Here is a 20,404-nt window from a genome sequence, read left to right as displayed (position 1 = left end):
TTATAGAATTGTTACAGCATGGGAGGATTTTCAACCCATCAAGTCTGCAGCAGTTCTTTCCAAAAAAACCCTATATTCATTTTTCTTCCAATATCTATCAAATCTCCCTTTGAAGTTAACAAGTGAAGTTGTTTCCACCATCCTGTCAGTGATTTACAGATCATAACTACACAGTGCAAGAAAAAGTTTCTTGTCATGAGACCTGTGTTAAAGATAACTTGAGATCTGAATTCTGTTATTTTCTGTGTATTTATGTAGCTTGATTACAAAGAAAATTGTTTAAATCTGCAAATCTAGAGATGCAGTGAATGATGGCATGAAAGATAGGGATGAGGTAACAATATCAGGAATTGGTGAGAGATTATGTAAATGGACCCTATTCCCATGTTCATTCTGGAATTTGGATGGAGGAAGAATCAGGTGTGGAAGCAGCAGGATCTGTGTGCAAATGTTGACAAAATCCATTTGGTATACTGTGAGAGGTTTGAGCATTGGGAAGGGTGATTATGGTATTTACCTGACATTAATAAGGTGGTTCAGCTTCAAAATGGGATAGGAAACCACCAGAAATATATCCAGCTACTTAAAAAAACATAAAACTGTGTACAAATGGTGAGGAGTTCGTGGCTACCTTTGGTGGGAACAGCAGCACAACTAAGCATAGGCCCATTAACTTACACTCAAGTCACCCTCCATGCATTGGCACTTCACATGAATGGAGACCTCCAAATCAGTTTCCCATTATGTACCAAGCATGGGTGAGAAGTGCCTTTTGCATTTTAAATCAATTGTATAACAGAAAAAAATATGCACTGAGATAGTTAAATTTTTATGAGGTAATAACATTAAAGACAATGAAACTAAGACAACTTTGCAGACTTGGGTCATGGATCAACTATAATCACATTAAATGGGAGAAGAGGCTCAAAGGAATGAATGGCTTATTCCTATTTCTCTGAATCATGTTGTTAGAAGAAATCCTTCTTCTAACTTTTGCTTAGTGCATTTTCAAATGAAGAATACCATATAACAATATTTAATGCATAAAAGCAAATTAAGGAAAATACCTGTACAATGTGCAGTTCTTCACATCATGTTGAATACTGCTGTTCTTAAAGCTCCAGTGACAAGATATATTCCCAGAAATATTCATGATGACTTTCAGAGTTATGGCATCCAAAACATTAACTTCTACAGTATTAACCTGAAATTCTAAACCATATCACACATTAAAGTAACTTGTAGAAAGAAAATAAATGGCAAATTTGAAAAAAATTAATTTAGTTAAAATATGTGATAAAAGAAACATATTGATGTGTACTATAAATATTACTAGTTCAATGTTGTTCAAAGAAAATCATTCTGAATTCATACCACTGGCTTCATTCATCAAAGATTTTCTTCTTGTCGAATTTTTGCCATCCAAACAGGATTGATTTTGGATTTGGTTTTCATCAGTAAATATCTACAAAAAAAGTTGAATGCTTTATATATACTTTTAATCATATATACACACACATACAATTTCCTAGTGTTACTTCAGTGAATTTGGAACATTAAAGACAGTTGAAATTACAGCACGTAGGATGGGCTTACAAGCAGGAAATGAAAAAAACAAAGTAAGGATTTAGTTCAGAAATAGCAGGATTTTTTTCTGATGAGGCTTTACGATTTCTTCTGGAGGAATGATTTCAGATCGGCCGAATTGCTTTCTCCACCCATAAAATCTTGTGATTTGGACTGTATGGTTTCCATTTGATTGAACATATAACCATTTGATAACACATAGATTGTTGTTCTTATGATTGCATCATAAATATTATACGAAAACATTAGATTGGAAAAGGCCATCTCTCAAAATTTCCTATACTTGTGATGTCTGGAGCGTCAGAAGACATAACTCCTTCCTCCTGCAGCCAAGTAATCTCCTGGAAGATGCAAAAAAAAACAAAGAAAGCGGGACAAGTAAGGCAAAAAAAAAACATTTTTCTTTGCTGTTTCAACCATATTCCCCCAAACCACTGACCAGGCTGATCCATAACTGTTGACTCCAATGTTTTGTCTTCCACAATGGACCCATTCATGTTCTAGGATATCATCAGATAGATTCAATTGCCTTCTGAAGATTGATGGTATTATTGGGGTTGCTTTAGCCATTGTTGTGCTGACTTAATGAAATCAGCTGTGGAAGATTTGAGACCTTTGAGATATATTGATAAACTTTTTCAGCCTTTTATTTACTTAGCAGCATGAAAATGAAATCCAAGAACAAAATCAAAGAATTACTCTTTTTGTATATATGATTATATAAAATCCAGCAGCTTCTTTAATAAGGTGGCCATTTGAAAAGTAAAATTAAAACATATTTTTTGTTGGAAGGGTCCTTGATATTAACCTCAGCAAGGGAAAGGTGTCCCCTCCCCCAACAACCCCCCTCCACCCCCACAGTTGTGCTCGTTTCATCAAGTGACTTGTCCTCTTGTCAGTTCCTTCTCAGGATCATGAGTATAATGGCTGACTATGTAAAGTCTCCACAAATCCAAGTCCTATATTTGGATAGTACCTGACCAAGAGATCTATTTCTGCCAAGGTCATTGCAGAAATGTACAGGCAAGGCAAGGGCACAAAGAGTTTTGTTTCAAAAATAATTTGCAATATCCATATGAGATCTGAACCTTTACCATTGTTTGGAAAAATTAAGTGGTTACTGGTAGCAGGCTTTCAAAGCATCAGTAGTCAGCGGCATCTTTGATTTCAAGTAATCACATTATTTAATTCCAATTTTTAAGATTACATTGGGTTTCCTTGATAGTCTGGTTTATAAATGAATTGTCAATGTGGGATAATAATCTGAATTGTGCTCAGTTTCATCACTAGTTGGAGGACAATGCTCGCATTTGCTTGGGCAGTAATGAAGATTCTACTTTTGGCCTCATTGCCCTGGGCTACTGAATCAAAACTTAATCAATATTCACATCTTGATTGACAGCTTCTGATCACTATTGTAAAATGTCTGCAATGATATTGGTTGAGCATAAAATTTAGAATTACCTGTGATGCCTCATGCCTCAACTGTTTAATTGATAACTTGCATTGAATGTAGGTTTACTTTAGAAAAAAATGGCCATTTTTAGGAGCTAAATAGAGGGCTATTGTCATCTGTGATACAATGCACTTCAGAAGTTAGAAAGAAAATTATATTTAAAGCAGAAGAAAAATAAATTAACTGCGACGAGAACAAAGACTTAACTTGTTTAATACCTGTGATGATTCTAGACGATCCATATTGGTAAGACAGATCAAAATTTTTTCTGTTTGAGGTGATTGTTTCTTCATTGTTTGTTCAGAAACCACAGGGAGTGCAGCATTAATAACTGTGGAAAGTAAAATTGTTCATAAGTGCTTTCCCACATTTACCCCTTGGAAAGTTTCCATGATCTCAGTTCAGTGAAATTAAATCTGATCTGATTCTGATTCTGAACTATTTATTTAAGCTCCATTTTGGGATTTTTTTTCTCCATTGGTCATCAAAACTCCATAAAAGATGATGTGGAAATCATTACCTTAATTGGTTCAAAAATTCCAAAGACACAAACAAATATTAGGGAAATATTCCTTCCCCTAACCAACATCTACCACAACTCTCCCATCCCCGCCTTCTCCAAACCTGGATGACAAAGTATACACAAACCAAGTGAGTTACCATGGATTTGAAGCTGTAAGTGGTAATTGTGATAAATCTAGAATTTTCAGCTCAGTAAATTAGGTGAGTGAAGCCAGTGTCTGCCTTCAGTACATAAATTAATATGTATTCCGAACCCCACCAGAGTTGGGTGGCAATTGGCAATTAATTGAGATTAATTCATTCATTGACAACATTATTTACAATTACAATTAGGGATTAGGATCCCACATTATCATTTGATATGCTTCACTGGCACTGGTCGATTCAGAGATACTAAGCAACATAAGTAGCAAATTTGCACTGGGGATCCTGGTGCAAATAAGTTTCCACATTAATAATTACCAAGTCCCCTAATGCTAGGTGATTTTGTGTAGCTTTGGAAGATTTACTCCAGAATGGGTAACAACACTGAAAGTAATTGCCAAATTTGATTTTGGTCAAAATCAAGTAGCTTTGAGACTTGGTTTGAATTTCAGTGCTCCTGATATCAGAGTTTCTGATCTGAAAAACAAATTGTGACATAAACTATCTCTATACTTATGACCTATACCAAATCTGCAAGATGAATTTAGTCAGCTCTGTCATACAATTTCATCCATTGATAACTAATAGGAGATATATTCAATAATCTTTTTTTTTGGTTCCAGGATGTTGAGATTTGCCATTTGATAGCAACCACCAGAATGGAATAAGAAGGATAATTTACTTAAAAGTCACCAAGAAGTGATCCAAAGACATCACAGCAATCCCACAGTGAATGATCCACAGGTAAAACATATATGCAGAAGCACAGGGACAAACACATGATTCAGGGTATCATTAGGTCTATGTCAGCAATTATCACCAAGGAAGTGACAACATGAGGCTTCCTAAAAGGAAAAGGACAGTGTCTTCATAGCAGAGAGGTAAAACCATTTGTTTGCAGCATACTGAGGTTAATTACCAACAGCATTACTAGCAAATCCACTGTATAACCCAAAAGGAGTTGCTCCACATTCCTTCCAGTGGTCCATCATGAATCAATATACAAAACAAATGTCTATTATGTTAAGACATTTACAGGACCATAACCAGTCAAGTATTACCAATGAGCAAAAGGAAAGATTAGGACAGGTAACATGGCCATGCATAAAAATAGCTACTATCCACATTAATTCTAAACTTTGGAATTCTCTCCCTAAACATGTCTGCCTCTTTACTTCACTTTCCAACTCTTCAGCACAATGTAAACTGTACCAGTTTGTTCCAACTTTTGGAGATCTGCCTTAAAACCTCCTTTTGTGTAACAGTGTCAAATGTGATTGATAGTGTTCTAGTTAGGTATCTTGGGATGTTTTATAACATTAAAGATGCTAAATTAATTCAAATGTATAATTCCATTACATCACTACTCCATCAAGCACCCTCGCAATGAGTCTCCCAGTTATGACAGAGATGAGGCATTTTCAAGGCAAGAAAGGAATGTATGATTGAAGTTACAAGATTATCTATGGTCTTAGTTAAATGGCAGGGCAGACTTTAGGTGCCAAGTGGCTTACTCCTGCTAGTATCTCATATGTTCATATGGATTCTGTCAAAGATCTGTTCCAGTACAAATCTCTGATGGTTTACAAGTTGCCGATAGCATTGGTAAAATGAAAAGTTCTCCACCTAGAATGAAAATGTGTCCACCTTTCACAACTGGCCAAATCAGAGGAATGCAAAAGAGGGACATAGATTCCAACAGTAGGCAACCAAAATGCTTGCCGTGGTTCTAAGGCCAGTTTATAACCTATCAGAAGATGAGCGGGCAGTAGAACCACAGCACAGAATCATAGTATTGGCAGAGAAAACCAGTCAATCCATTCTCCAGCTTCTTTCCTGCAACCCTGCATTTTTTCTTTCTGAGCCAATTTCCCTTCGAAAGCAACAATTAAATCTGTTTCCAGCACCTTTACAGCAAGTGACTTCCAGATCAAGACTACTCACTGAAGTGATTTTTATCAAGATTTTTCTCACGTCACACCTGATTCTTTTGGCAATCACCTTAAATCTATGTTCTTTGTTTCTTGATCTATGTCAAACATATCATGTGATTCTCATTCCCAAATAGCATGTAACCACACTTGCTTCTCCTATTGAGGCAGCACTTAGAAATGGCAGATTAGAACACACACCCCATATTATCATGAAGAACTCCCAAGAACCAAAACATTGGTTAAGATGCAGCGGAAAAAATAACTTGGAGTGGCTAGCAATGATTGATTGGCCCAATGAAACAAATAATCACTGGCAATTGAGGCAAATGTAGGGACAGGAGTACAGATAATGGAGAATTTACCCAGTCTGCAGATCCTATGTGAATTTAAAGAAACCAATAGGATTACATTAAAAACAGCAAAAACTGGACTTACTCATTATGTCAGACTTCATCTGTAGAGTGAGAAACAAAATTAATATTTCAGATTAATGCAGATACTGCTTGACTTACTGAGCACTTCCAGTAGGTTTTGTTTGAGTTTCACTTTCCAGCATCTATGATTTTCGCTGTTGTGGCAGCAGATCATTAACAGAAGTTTTAACAGATTTTGGTCAATGCCATGCCAATCTTTCTCCTATTTCATTAGCTCCTCCACAATGCTTTCTGATTCTGTGTTTCCTCTCATATTACTCTATTTTGCAAAACACAGATGATTCAATTTAACATCAGAAATACAGCTTTGACATCTCAAAGTAATGCTCAAGTAAAATTGTTGGTGATGCCATATGTCCCACCACATTTTCGTTTTGAATTAGTTAGAGGGATTTGATGTAGCCTTAACCACCAAAGCTTCAAAGGGTATGCCTGGTTTCCCAACAGCCATCTGTCTATATGCCCTGCCCCAATGGTTATTGTCAGACAAGATAATTGTGCATGGGAATCTTGCAGTGACGAGCCTTGTTTTGTATCAATAGTCAGCGGCCTTATGTATTGATTGAATAATATTCTCTATCATTCTGTTCTTTCTGCAGCACTTGCATTCTCTGCACATCTTTAACATTAACCTCAAACCAAGATGAAACTATACTGCATGCAGAGCCTAAAATATTTAACCAAAAAACAGAAGTGTTCCTGAAGCTAACATCTATCCACACATTTCTTATAAATAGATAGGTTTTGGGCTTCTGAAGTAAAAATGGTGCAAACATTCAGCAAGTCAGGCAGCATCTGCAGCATCTGTGGAAGGAGAAACAAAGGTAATATTTCAAATCCGTGATCCTTCATTGGAACTGGGAAAGTGAGAAAACAAGTTAGTTTTAAGTTGCAGAGAGAGTGGGGTGACATCTATAGGTCAAAGGGAATATATTTGATAGGTTGAGGCTAAGGTTGCCGTGGTGATAAGCTGTAGATGAAGCCATCTGGTTGATAGGTTAATGAGGAAAGTTAGAGAGAGAGAAAAAAAGGATACGTAAAAGTTGTGAAATGAAGGTTATAGCAGTAGGAAATGCCCAACAGATGAGGCAGAGCTAGTGGGGAGAGATAAACTGTGTTAATACTTATAGATACATAACCTGTAACAAAACGGGCCAACTCTGATACAAACATAGAAAGGAAGTTATTGGAAACTGTTGAATAATATAGTGAATCTGGAAGGCTGCAACATGTTCATATGGAAGATGAGGCATTGTTCCTCAAACTTACTTTGGGCCTCTTTAGATCAGTGCAGGAGGCTACAGATAGATAGATCAGAGTGGGAGTGGGATAGAGAATTGAAGTAACAGCCAACTGGAAAAGGTTCATTAAGAAAAGGGAGTGGGCTAGTAGGGACCGAAAAGGGAACCTGTTTGTGTAGGTATAAGGTATAGATACATTCTTAATAATATGTTGCAGCTGCCTTCACAAAAGAGGGGGTTGATGCAGCTGAGGAAAGGTATATTAGATCCAAACTTGGTTTAGTGACAGAAAGGAAAGGGTAATTGTTGAAGGTTTTATTTTGCAACTGGAATGGTATTATTAGTGGGGTATAGGGCTCAGGACTCCTTTCCTTGCTTTTTCTATTACCTGTAAATGACTTCGACTTAAATGTAGAGGACATAAGAGGAAAGTTTGCTTATTATATAAAAACTGGTCTTGTAAAGGGGGAAAGCTTTAGCTTGAAGAAAGAAAAAGATGGGCTGCTTAGGTGAGTAGAAAAATAAGAAATGAATGCAGTCCACAGAAGTAAGAGCTATTTCATTTGGGGAGGTGTAAAAGGCAGTAGAATACTCAATAAATAAGAGTAAACTGAGAGCTAGAGGAACAGAGCCTTTAAAGTAACAAGACAGGTTGATTAGATGGCCGGAGGGAACTCAGGTTGTTTTCCTTTATTAGCCAATGCGTGGAAAATAAGAGCAGGGAGGTTTGGCAAGAACTGTAAGCAACATGGTTAGTTGAGTACAGCTTGTGGTCACCACATTACAAGAATTATGTGTTTGCACCAAAGAGGGTGCAGAGGAGATTTACGAGGATGTCACAGGGACTGGAAAATCTTAGTTCATGAGAAAAGATTGGAAAGTCTAGATCTGTTTTGCTTTGAACAGAGGAGGCTGACAGGAAACTGAATTAAGATGTAGAAAAATGAGGGGTCTGGATGCATTAAATAGGAAAGACCAATTCCCTTTAGCAAGGGAGCCAAAAACCATGGGGCATAGATTTAAAGTAATTGGTAAAAGGATTAGAGGGGAAGTGAGTAGATTCTTATAACCCAGAGGATGGTAAGGTCTCAGAGGGTGTTCAAGGCTGAAAACATCATCATGTCTAAAAAGTACTTGAATGCGCATTTGAAGAACCATGATCTGCAGGCTATGGACCTAATGTTGAAAGGTGGGTTTAGTCTCGGAAGTTCTGATATGACCTGCATGGATATAATAAGCTGAATGGTCTCCTCCTGTGTCAGAACTTTTTTTGATTCTAATGCAACAATGGCCTACTACTGACTCCAGGCTGACTGATAACTGCAGCCTTTTAATTAATTTCTTTAAAACTGTTTCAGATTTTAGGTTGGAGGTTCTTGCCTTGATGGGTCAGCTTCAGAAATCATGAACATCCTGGGTAAAACAAGCAGAGTCCTAGCATTAGAGGCATCCCCTTTGAAGTTAAATATATGACTTAAATCAGGAGTCAACGTTAAGGAAAGTTTTTTAACACAGCAACCAGATACAATGGTGTAGCACCTAAAAACTGGTGTTGGGTGGTGAGTGAAACAGCTGCCTTTGCTCATTTCAACAGCTAAAATATTGCATGAGAATGAACTTGTGTTTGTTTTTAAAATTCATACTTTTTTCCCATGAAAATTCATGGAGATGCAGACACTGCATCAAGTACACACTCAATGGAAACTGAAGTTTATTTTGTATTTCTTTTTTTTGTCTAACCCTTTAGGTCAAGGGTAGCTCGCTTCCACTCCAGCCTCAGGTTCCAAGGTGATTGAGGAGGTCAGTAGAACCCAGAGACTCAGACATAGATGGGGCAGGAGGTATTGATGAAAGAGGCAGGTGAGTAGTTTGGGATGCGGCATTCTCTTTCTCTGAGCTTTGTGAGCTCCAGGTGAAAGGGTGCAAGGTTCATAGTATCATGACAAATGATCCTTCTCCACTTTTAACAATCATGGAACCAAGGATTCCCACAAGCCAGTGGGGATGTTACACTTTTTCAGGGGAATTTTAGAATATCCTTGAATTATTTCTCTTGTCCTTCTGATAACTACTTGTCATGCTGGAGCTGGGTGTGTTGTGCCAATTTTGCATGTCTGGTGTCATCCATGCAAATGACCTGGCTTGCTCATCCAAGGCAGCAACCTTGGGCTGGGAGGAGATGTTGGTAATGGCGCCTGTCAAAGAATATGAAGGTTATTTGTTGAGAAAGCATTGGTGGTACATCTCCTGGGCTTTGAAGTGTCTTTTGAAGGTAGTCCATGCATCAAAAGCGTACAAGAGGACAGGATCATTGCTATCTGATAGACCATGAGCCTTGTACCATGCCTGAGATCTTGATCTTCAAACATTCTTTTCCTCAGACAGCCAAAGGCTTTGGTGACAGAATGAAGGTGATTGTAGCTTTCACTATCAATGTCTGCCTTCACTGACAGGTAGCTTCTGAGAAATGGAAATTGGTCCATGTTTCTTCATTATGGATATTTATTATCGGGGACAGTGTTGTGCAAGGACCTTTGCTTTGTGGATGTTTATTGCAAGGCTCAATCTCTCATTTGTCTCAGTGAACTTGTGGATGACAACTTGGAACTTAGCCTCCAAATGTGCGCAATTGCCATCTTCATCCTCCAGCTGAGTGACCAAGGTTGGAGTGGCTTTGGATTTAGAATGAAGGTAAGTAAATTGAACAGTTTCCTTTTTGTTCTGTTGATTGAGGTGCAAAATTGCAGCAAGACAGACTGAGGAAGGCTTTAGAGTGATGAAGCAGTTTTGCTTGATACCAGTCTACACTGAGATTGGGTGTGCCCTGGATCCATTGGTTAAAGTTATAACTTCAACATCATAATGTAGGGGATAGGGGATGAAGAGAAGGATACTGCACAAACAATCACAACTGAGGGAGTCAAAGACTTTTGTGAGGTCAGAAAATGGACACATAGATACTGCTCTTTACACTTCTCTAGGAATTGTGGTGCAGTGCAGATATGTCCATATATCTCTGGAAGGATGGAATCCACAAAGTCATTCAGGAGGTACTTCTTCAGCCTCTGGGAATAAATTCAGATGAAGCTTGGCCAAGACTTTCCCTGTGGCAGAAAGCAGGGAAACCCCTCTGTAGTTACTGCATTTGAATTCATCTTCTTTCTTGTAGAAGCTCACAATTATTGTCTCCCGAGTGTCCCCTGGCATGTCCTCCCCTCCCAGATGTGGGACATGAGGCTGTGAATTTGTCTGGCAAGATTTAGAACTTCAGTAGGGATACTGTTTGATCTTGTTGTTTGTCAGTTGATGTACATCCTTCTCAATCTCTCTGGTTTAGGGTAGAGGCAAGACTGGATCAGATAGTTTGTGTGGAATGGAGTCAAAAACATATGAACCAAGGACTGAGTTCTTCAAAGGGCTCTTTCCAGCAGACACTAACTGCCTCCCTATGGTTGAGAAGCTTTCCTCCATTGTTGGCTCTCAGCAGAATTGGCCTTAGGCCCATAGATGGTCTTGACAGTACTGAAGAATCCACGGATATTATGATTATTTGTAAGTTGCAAGATGTCCTGTGCTCTTTCTACCAACCATCTTTCTTTTGGGTCACAGGTTTTCTGTTGCAATTCAGCCTTCATGTGTCTGTAGTCTGTTTCATTTCCTTTAAGGCATGGATGAGTTTCTAATCCAAGAATCACTCTTTTTGTGTGATTAAGTAGCTCCTGCACCTTCTGGTCATTCTCATTAAACCAATCCTGGAGCTTTCTGGAAATGAGGTCAAAATTCTCTTCATGGAGAATGTCTACAGCTTTTGTCAGAATCTCTGTTCCTTCTTTCAGTCTAGATTTCTGGTTCAAACCACTTTCAATTATTACTTATGTTAGGATAGTCCTTCAAACATCTTAAAGAATAGCTGGGACACATACTTAGAAAAGCTAGTTTATCTCTGCAGACTTAGGAGGAGGAAAATAGACTGGGCTTTTGATTATGATTAACTTCCAATCTCTACTGTACACTTGTTCAGGTAATAACAAAAAAAAACTGGAAACAAACAGAAAATGCTGGAAATACTCAGCTGGTCGGCAGCATCTAGAAACAGAGAAACAGTTATTGTTTCAGGTTGGCAAGCTTTCATCAGATCTGAGGATAGGTAAAGCAAGCTTTAAGATGCAGAGAAAGTGGGAGAGGATAGTGAAAGGGGGAAATCTGTGACATTTCCCCCTCCTGAATTGTTAGCTGAGAGGCCCAATTACTTTCTCCTGAACACATGCATACTGGGAAATGGAATACAGGTGAGAGGCTGTTGAAACAAGATGTGGTCTGGAAGAGGGGAAAGGTAGCATGCTTGAACATGGCTAGGTTCTTCTCCAGTCAAAACATTTTAATAACACTTACATGCTTTCAGTGTCCAGATAGCTGACTGCATTTGTACTGTAATTACTAGCCTCTCTTTATTAAATATAGTATTGTTTCTATCCAGACAGCACCCTTTTGATACAACCTGGCTGAAAATCCAATTCACTTCTCAAATGGTGAACTACTTAAATACACATGGACAGTGTTGTCTCAGTATTTACATTTAACTGTTTAAATAAAGAGGTGAAAGTGCACTCTCTAATAATTTACATTAATTCCGAGTATACTTAACAAATATATAACAGATCTAAAGGGGCCCATTGCTCATTTTTTAACTTATTATTGAAGATGTCAAACAACAATAAGCACCGTATGACCATTAACTACACTATTTCTGGAGACAGTTCACATCCTAGCTCCAGTTAAACTGCATCTGCATAGTAATGCCACTTCGCAGTCATCACATTGATTTGACTTCACAGTTACTATTTGCCACATCAATACTATTCTCCTTAAATGAAATGTTGCCTTATTCTTTACATCCAAAGCAGAGCATTGATTATAAGGTACCTGATGACTAAAGGTTATCTTTAAGTATGTTGTTATTAATTTGTTCTGCACTATTTAAAGATATGTTTGAATGTCACCCGTAGATGTCATTTGGTTTACGTTGCAGGAGATTTTGGGGCTGGATGCCAAACTAGTGTGATGTTGGTGTAACACCCTCCTGAATTGTTAGCTGAGAGGCCCAATTACTTTCTCCTGAACATGCGCATACTGGGAAATGAAATACAGGGCATGACCACCTTTGATTTTGATCAATGGAAGTTCAGTTGGTACTGTGTATGCCAACATAAAAACATAGTAACTTGGTGGAAGTGAAGACCACACTCCCCTTGAGCCCATTCAATAAGATGTTGGTTCCACTTTTTTACCTAATCCCTATTATCCTGGTTTTCAAAAATCTATCTGTCTTAGCCTTGAGTATCCATAATGACTGAACCTCTGTAGCCATCTGGGATAGAGAATTCCAAAGATTTGCAATACTCCTTTTGGAGAAATTCCTCCTGTCCTAATTGTATACAGTAAGAACATGCACTCCAATTCTAAACCTTCCAGCCTCTCTCACCATCCACCCTTTCACAATCTTTCAGTGAGATTGTTTCTCCTTCTTTTAATGAGTGTAAGCCTGTTATACTCAAGATACTCATAAGACAACCACCTTATGCCAGGAATAAATCTAGTAAGCTTATGTTGCACTGTCTCTAATGCAAATATAAACTTACTGACATAAGGAATCCAAAACAGCCAATGGTATTCCCATTGTAGTCTCACCAAAAGCCCAGAACAATTGTAGGGAGATTTGTTAAATGTACATCCAATCTCCCTGCCATAAAAGATAACATGGCCTAACTGTTATAAAAATTTTTATAAGAAGAGAAAATGCTGGAAACATTTATTTCAGGTTCCCATCAGCTGCAGTGTTTTGATATTCCTGCTGGTTGCGTCACCCTAACTTTCTGTAATTCATGTACAAGGACATGAATCCAACAACAAAGTAGTTAATATCCATTTAAAATTTCTTTTTATATTATATCCATTTACAAAGAGATCATGGGATTTACAGATTTTTTAAATATTTTATTGTTCTTTGTGATTATCTATGCCATGATTGTTCTCCTGATCTCTTTGTATTACATGTACAAACATTGATGTTATATATTAATCTGTATTAATTTGAAAACTAATAAAAATATTGAAAAAGAAAAAATATTTTTTTCTACAGTTTTGCCTAAGTAAATTATCTCACATTTCTACATATTATGACCATTCTGTCACCTCCTTGACCCCTCACACAGCCTGCATATATCATTTTACAACTTGCGTCTTTCTCATGATTTAATCAGTAAGGATATGCGGCAGCACCGCAGCAACACCTCTGCCACAATTATCCTCGACACTGGTGCCCCACAAGGCTGCCTCCTCAGCCCCCTACTTCACTCCCTATACACTCACGACTGTGTGGCCAGATCCTACTTTAACTCCATTTACAAGTGACATGACCGGATCTCAAACAACGACAAGACAGAGTACAAGGAGGAGAAAGAGAGCCTAGTGGCATGGTGTCAAGACAACAACCTTCCCTCAATGTCAGCAAAACAAAAGAGCTAGTAATTGACTCCAGGAAGCGGGGCAGTTTACACACACCTGTCCGTATCAGTGATGGTGAGGTGGAGATGGCTGAGAGCTTCAAGTTCCTGGGTGTAAATATCACCAATAGCTTGCCCTGGTCCAGCCATGCAGAAGCTATGGTCAAGAATGCACACCAGCATCTCTACTTCCTCAGAAGGCTAAGGAAATTCAGCATGTCCCCAATGATCCACACCAATTTTTAGAGATACACCATAGAAAGCATCCTATCTGGATGCATCACAACTTGATATGGCAACTGCTCTGTCCAAGACTGCAAAAAACTGCAGGGAGTTGTGAATGCAGCCCAGTCTGTCACAGAAACCAGCCTCCCCTCCATTGACTCTGTCTACACTTACCGCTGCCTTGGGAAAGCAACCAACATAATGAAGGATCTCTCCCACCCCAGTCATTTTCTTTTTCTCCCCCTTCCATCGATACAAAAGATGCAAAAGCTTGAGAAACGTACCACCAGGCTCAAGGACAGCCTCTATCCCAATGTTATAAGACTCTTAAACAGACCTTTGATACGATAAAGAAGAACTCTTGATCCCTCAATCTACCTTGTCAGGGCCATTGCACCTTATTTGTTTACCTGCACTGCTCTTTCTCTGTAACTGTAACACTGTATTCTGCATTCTGTTATTGTTTTCTTTTTGTTCTACCTCAATGTACTTATGTACGAAATGATCTGTCTGGATGGCACGCAAACAAAGGCTTTTCACTGTATCTCGGTACATATGACAATAATAAACCCATTACCAATTACTTTCCCACCTATCTTGGTGTCATCAGCTCTGTTTGTTGTAATCCAATCCTTTATAAACAGAAATATCCACAACCACCACTGCCCCACCCTGTCTCAATGAGCTTTTATCACGTGTAACCTTCTATGTGGCACCTTATTGAATGCCTTTCAATCATCAAAATATTCTACCTACTCCAGTTTCCTGCATGCGTTTTTCTGCATGCATTTTATGAAGACAAATATACCACTAATGGTGACAAATAGAAGAAACATGAGTAGGCCGTTCGGCCGTTCGTATCTGGTCCATTATTGGATAATTTCGTGGCTGATCCTTCAGTACCACTTCCCTACACTAACTCCATATCCCCGATTCCTTTAATAGCTACAAATCGGCAAATCTCTAATGGATGAGTCACTAATGCCAAAAAAAGGGAGTATACGTTTAAGAGCTGCCAATATACATTCCAGAATATCGAAGGAGGTTGTAGGGGAAGGAGCAAAGCACTAACTATAACTTGTCAATCACATCTCAAAAAATTCTAATAACTTTGTGAAGCAGTTTTCCTTTCATTCTTACTAATCATATTATGTTTTCCTAGGCACCTTATTATCACTTCCTTAAAATAATTGACCAATAATTTTTCCCAACTACTGACATTAGACCAACAAGCCACCACCCCCCCCCCCCGCCCCCCCATCTTTGAGTCTAAGGAATTTTGGTAAATCACAGCCAACATCCACCAGCTTTGCCGTATCTCTTCCAAAATCCTTCAATAAATTACACATGCATAAGTCTCTATCTGATTAACACTCCTTAGTGACAATGCACGCTTGAAATGGGAAGAGTTTGATACACTGTAGTACACCCCTCACAAACCAAGAATAATAAGAAAACAAGATATGCTGATTTCAAGGATAAAGAAACTGTATTGAGAATCAGCTTAGATTTTTACATATATCAGATTCGGGGTTTGGTCAAAAATCCTCTAATTTTCTGAGCTAACCATTGTCCCATCTTGAACAAGAGTGCAATGTGCTGTTTTCGCACAACTTGCTTTGGAAATATATAGTTAGTGCCTTTGCTCCTTCCCCTACAACCTCCTTCAATATTCTGGAATGTATATTGGCAGCTCTTAAACGTATACTCCCTTTTTTGACATTAGTGACTCATCCATTAGAGATTTGCCGATTTGTAGATATTAAAGGAATCAGGGGATATGGAGTTAGTGTAGGGAAGTGGTACTGAAGGATCAGCCACGAAATTATCCAATAATGGACCAGATACGAACGGCCGAACGGCCTACTCATGTTTCTTCTATTTGTCACCATTAGCGGTATATTTGTCTTCATAAAACGCATGAAGAATTAGATTGCTATGCCACCAAATGCATACCTTAGTCTTGTGGCAATTATGGTCATTTGTACAGTTATCACTTGATGGCAGGGGAGACCTGGTTCACACCAGGCTACCGAGGTGGCGTTAAAGATTCTGTTCCGAACATACAGGTCTTAGGTGCGTCCGATACTGGGCCTCAGACCTTATTTAAATGGAACCACTGAGCTGCAAATGTGTTTGGGGATCCTCGGCACAGCTCACGGTGGCAGCTGGGTAAAGGGTTTCAGACAGCTATATTCGCCGGCAGCAGTCCTCACATGGGTCTGGGAAAGAGAAGGCGCGATCAGGAGTGAGAAGGCAACCGGGAAGGAGAGCAATTGGAGGGGGCAGTCGGCAGAGGGGTAAACGTCAGTGGGTGAAAATTGGAGCCGATCTGCTGCCCGATCATTTTAACAAATTCACCGTGCTCAAGGCGGCTGTCAGGGGTCGCCTTAACCAGCGTTGGCAGCGACAACGATGTTCCAGGGCATCTCAATTTTGCAAAGTTGACCCAAAATATCCGCTAGGCTTCTTACTTTGCATTTGTCAAACAAGGATTCAGGACTCCTGTTTTGTGCCTTTACCAGCTGGGCATTGGCGGGAGCGGGGGTTGTGACGAGCAATGCGTGCATGCATACCGCCCGCTGGCATGGATGCTTTGGTTTCCATGTTAGGCGTGTAAAATAGGCACATAGGAACACAGACATTCCAGACGTATGTTTCTGGTTGGAAATATTGTTAGGCCTATCTAAATCTCTAGATTATTGTGGCAGGGCCCTTTAAAAATACGTTTAAATAGAAAGTTAGACTTACTATTTGCTAAAGTACTCCATTTTTGTCTTTAGAATTTCCACAAGAATGTTTAACCCTTTGAGTAGTTTGCTTTTCATTGATGCTATTGATAACTGAACATTTTGATTTATAGTGGTTTTCGCTTGTATGAAGATTGGCGGTGACGTTTTGTCTGCTCCTTGGTAGTTCCCTGTTTGCGAAATTATGATTTGATGTTGTTTTATATATGAAATACCGAAGTAAAATTGGTGTTCTAAAGATAAACAGAGAGTAACAGCTGTCCTACGCCATGGTGTTCAGAAAGGATCGGGTTCCAATATATTAATTCAGGATCTAGGGTATATACTTAGACTAAAAATACAGGATAATGGAAGAATTTTCCTATCAAAAGATGGGTATTCAAACCAGAGAAGTTAGTTATTAATTTTGTTTTATTGCCAGCGGAATATAACAGAATGCCTAACCATATAATATGGTTATAACCATATAATGACATAACCATATAATATTCAACTGCGTATTTCAATTCAAATTTGACTGCGGTTTACTTACACGATGGCAGATGTTTGCATTATTACAATAGCACCGAAAACGCAATCGTCTGTTTCTCTAGAGAGTTAAATACTGCGATTGGTTAGCAAAAGCTAAAGGTGGGGTTTGCGTATTTTTGTTTTACTGTTTTGTACTGTTTTCCGGATCACTGCACAGACAAGGGACAGTTTAAGGACGAGGGGGAAAATATCACTTGTACTTTCGAGTGTATTTATGTCTTCTTTCCGCTTCTCTCCCACGTGTCTGATTGCAAGCAAAACACCCAGGAGTACATTGGGTCAAATAATCAGAAAACGCTCACCGAGTCTCTATCCTGCGCGCAGCTCTGCATGCTAGAGATGTAACTTTACAGCATGCTGTCTGCTTTGATCCCCTTACCTTATTAATCGAAATTGCAACTCTGAAGTCAATTGAAGTGCTTGATATTATGAAGCAACTTCGATGTACGTACAGATTTCGGTTCCAAACCAACACAAGGTCGCATTGTAAATTTGTTCCGGAAATACATTCTCTTTAAATCCAATACAGATAATTTAAACGGACGTGAACATATTAAACTGACAGAAGTGGTGTCTGCGGGACCACATTTAAACTACCAACTCAGTGTAAATCAAATTCTGTCGCTCCTTCAAGATTGGAAACTTCGCGCCCATAAACTTATCTCCCGAAGTCTGTAGGCATGGAAATAAAATGCCCATCCAAATGAAAATGCCTGGTTACAATACAGCAAGATGAAAACACTGACCAGCCTTACTTTTAGTTGCACTACCTTCATATTAGCTCATCTTTGCAAAACAATTATAAAATACAACCGGTGCACAAATGGAACTAAATCGATGATGTACTTCATATTGAAACGTGCTCAATAACATGTTCTCCAAACATATGAGTACTCGTCCGGGGTTTTTGATTTTTTTTATGGTTTTTATTTTGCGAATTCTGGTCTGATTATGAATCTAATAAAGGGACTATTAGAAATAATTTCCCAGGGACTATTAGAGATAATTTCCACACAAAGTCTGTAACACGGTTGGTTTCGTGGAAGTTTAACAAATATTACAATTTCTTTGTCTGAGTATGATTTTGTGTTTTAGAATGCTGAAAATTAACTTTAAGTAATCAAGGCGATACTTGTTTGAACAAAGGTAATCCAACGTAACTCTAACATATCTGTGTATAGTGGCTTAACTGTGGCGAAAACGTTTGTTGTAACTCAAATGCCACTGAAGTTCTCTCATGGTGAAGAGCTGCCTGCACGCACGTGGGTTTCGTGGGCTAGTGGCTTATTTACATAAACCAGCAATACACAAATTCAATAAAAATTAAGGGTTCGTGTTATTTTTATGCTTGTGATACTTGCAATTTGAACTAATTTGAACTAACAGCATTTAACCTCGTTAACATTACAAGCTGAGAAGAATTGCTAAACAATTTTAAAATGTGCAAATCAAATGTATTCGCGAGCCGAAAAGATATTTCAAAGGAGTTCAAATATCTAAATATAGATATAATAAGTTTATACATACTCAGAATAAGAAGAACGCTTGACTTGATTGGTGTCTCAGATATTAATTCCATATTACTTGTATTTCTACCACTTCATAAAAATTATGGAAACAAGACATAAGAGGATTATTGTGTTCCATATACTCCACGGTTACAAGTGCACTGTACGAGAAATAATATTGCCGTGGCTTAAGCCTGGTAATACGTCACTAACAGGAACTTGCATACCACTTCACCCATTGTCTTTGCGATACTGCAATGCGCGATCTATTAATTAATTTGCAATCTTGAAAAACGTTAACAGTCAAACGTCACTTTTAATTTTGCAACCTCGCACCTGGCAATATATCTAACCCGGTGAAAATGAATATTCTTATGCTAAATAAGTTTCATAATATAGTTAATTTCATAAAACGTATCAGTCATAGTTTATAAACACATGTTCAGAATCCTCTGAACCAAAATTTTCAATAATTATATTAAAATGAAAAGTTCATTTTTATAATTCATCCATTTACGACTTATATGAAGTACCAAGATAGTGGTAGTGACCTAGCATTGCAGGCGATCCAGCTGAGTACCTCGATAAACCAGAAGGCAGTTAAGTCATGGCATGGAGCTGGAGAAATATAGAGCATAAGCCAGAGAAGTTAAAGATGCCAGGTTTCCTTACTTGGAGGATACTTAATGTACTGACTAGTTTATAGTAAAAAAAGCATAAAAACCCAAAGTTAAGCAGTCGAACACAATACTGACTTTTGATCAAGATTTCCTGGGTTAACAAGCCAGTAACAAAACAACGATGCAAATAACGAACACAAAATACTGGAGGAACTCAGCAGATCAGGCAACATCTACGGAGGGAAATGAACAGTCGATGTTTAGGGCTGAGACCCTTCATCAGGACTGAATTGCACTATGGAAATAAACCTAGGATGCAAATAAATATGAGGCAATTTCCATCAGTGAAAGTGGCTTCACTTTTAAACTAATCCAAACTGCGCAGCAACAAGGTTGAAGTTAGTCACATGGAATGCAGGTTAGTACTTTGAACTCACTAAAATAATTTCACACTGTTTCAGCTGTTAACACACAATAGAACATTTCAAGAGGACTTGCTTTCGAATATATTTGATGGGTGCAAGTTCTAATATAGCATATTAAGCTTCAATTTTCAACTATTTAAAGTTTGCAACTAAAATCTGCCCAAATGGGAGTATTGCCAATGTTAAATTTGAGCCAGCAATTCATTGCTAACAAATATATTTATACATATCTCAAAACGAAAAAAAAAAAGTGCAAACCACAGTATTAGCCAATTCTGACATTTTATTACCCCTCCAAGCAGATACTGCTATTGAAAAGACATATTCAAAGTTAATATTTTTCATTTCACATAATGTTATCAATGGAAGAAATTAGATCAAACAAACTTATACAAAATTTATGAAGATAAGTTTAAATAACACACTGGGGAAGACATTTATTAAAAGCATATAATTCTTTTTCAATTCATTTAATATCACTTGGATGAAATGCACCCCAGATCAAGCATTTGAGTTTATAGAAC

General features: G+C 38.2%; 1 protein-coding gene across 1 annotated transcript in view; it reads right to left on the bottom strand.

Moving 5' to 3' along the window:
* The window catches only part of flt3 (fms related receptor tyrosine kinase 3), a 74,035-nt gene extending 55,066 nt beyond the window's left edge, over nt 1-18,969 (bottom strand). Inside the window, exons 1-4 of the mRNA XM_052026213.1 lie at nt 18,855-18,969; nt 3,262-3,374; nt 1,375-1,465; nt 1,068-1,212 (exon numbers count right to left, since the gene is read on the bottom strand). Of these exons, the coding sequence (XP_051882173.1) occupies nt 1,068-1,212; nt 1,375-1,465; nt 3,262-3,374; nt 18,855-18,906 (401 nt within the window). The 5' untranslated portion in view covers nt 18,907-18,969. The remainder of the gene's footprint in view (nt 1-1,067; nt 1,213-1,374; nt 1,466-3,261; nt 3,375-18,854) is intronic.
* Between the last annotated feature and the right edge of the window lie 1,435 nt (nt 18,970-20,404).

The sequence above is a fragment of the Pristis pectinata genome, chromosome 11 (genome assembly GCF_009764475.1).
Source record: "Pristis pectinata isolate sPriPec2 chromosome 11, sPriPec2.1.pri, whole genome shotgun sequence".
Classification (NCBI taxonomy): domain Eukaryota; kingdom Metazoa; phylum Chordata; class Chondrichthyes; order Rhinopristiformes; family Pristidae; genus Pristis; species Pristis pectinata.
This window is presented reverse-complemented; position numbering and strand designations above follow the sequence as displayed.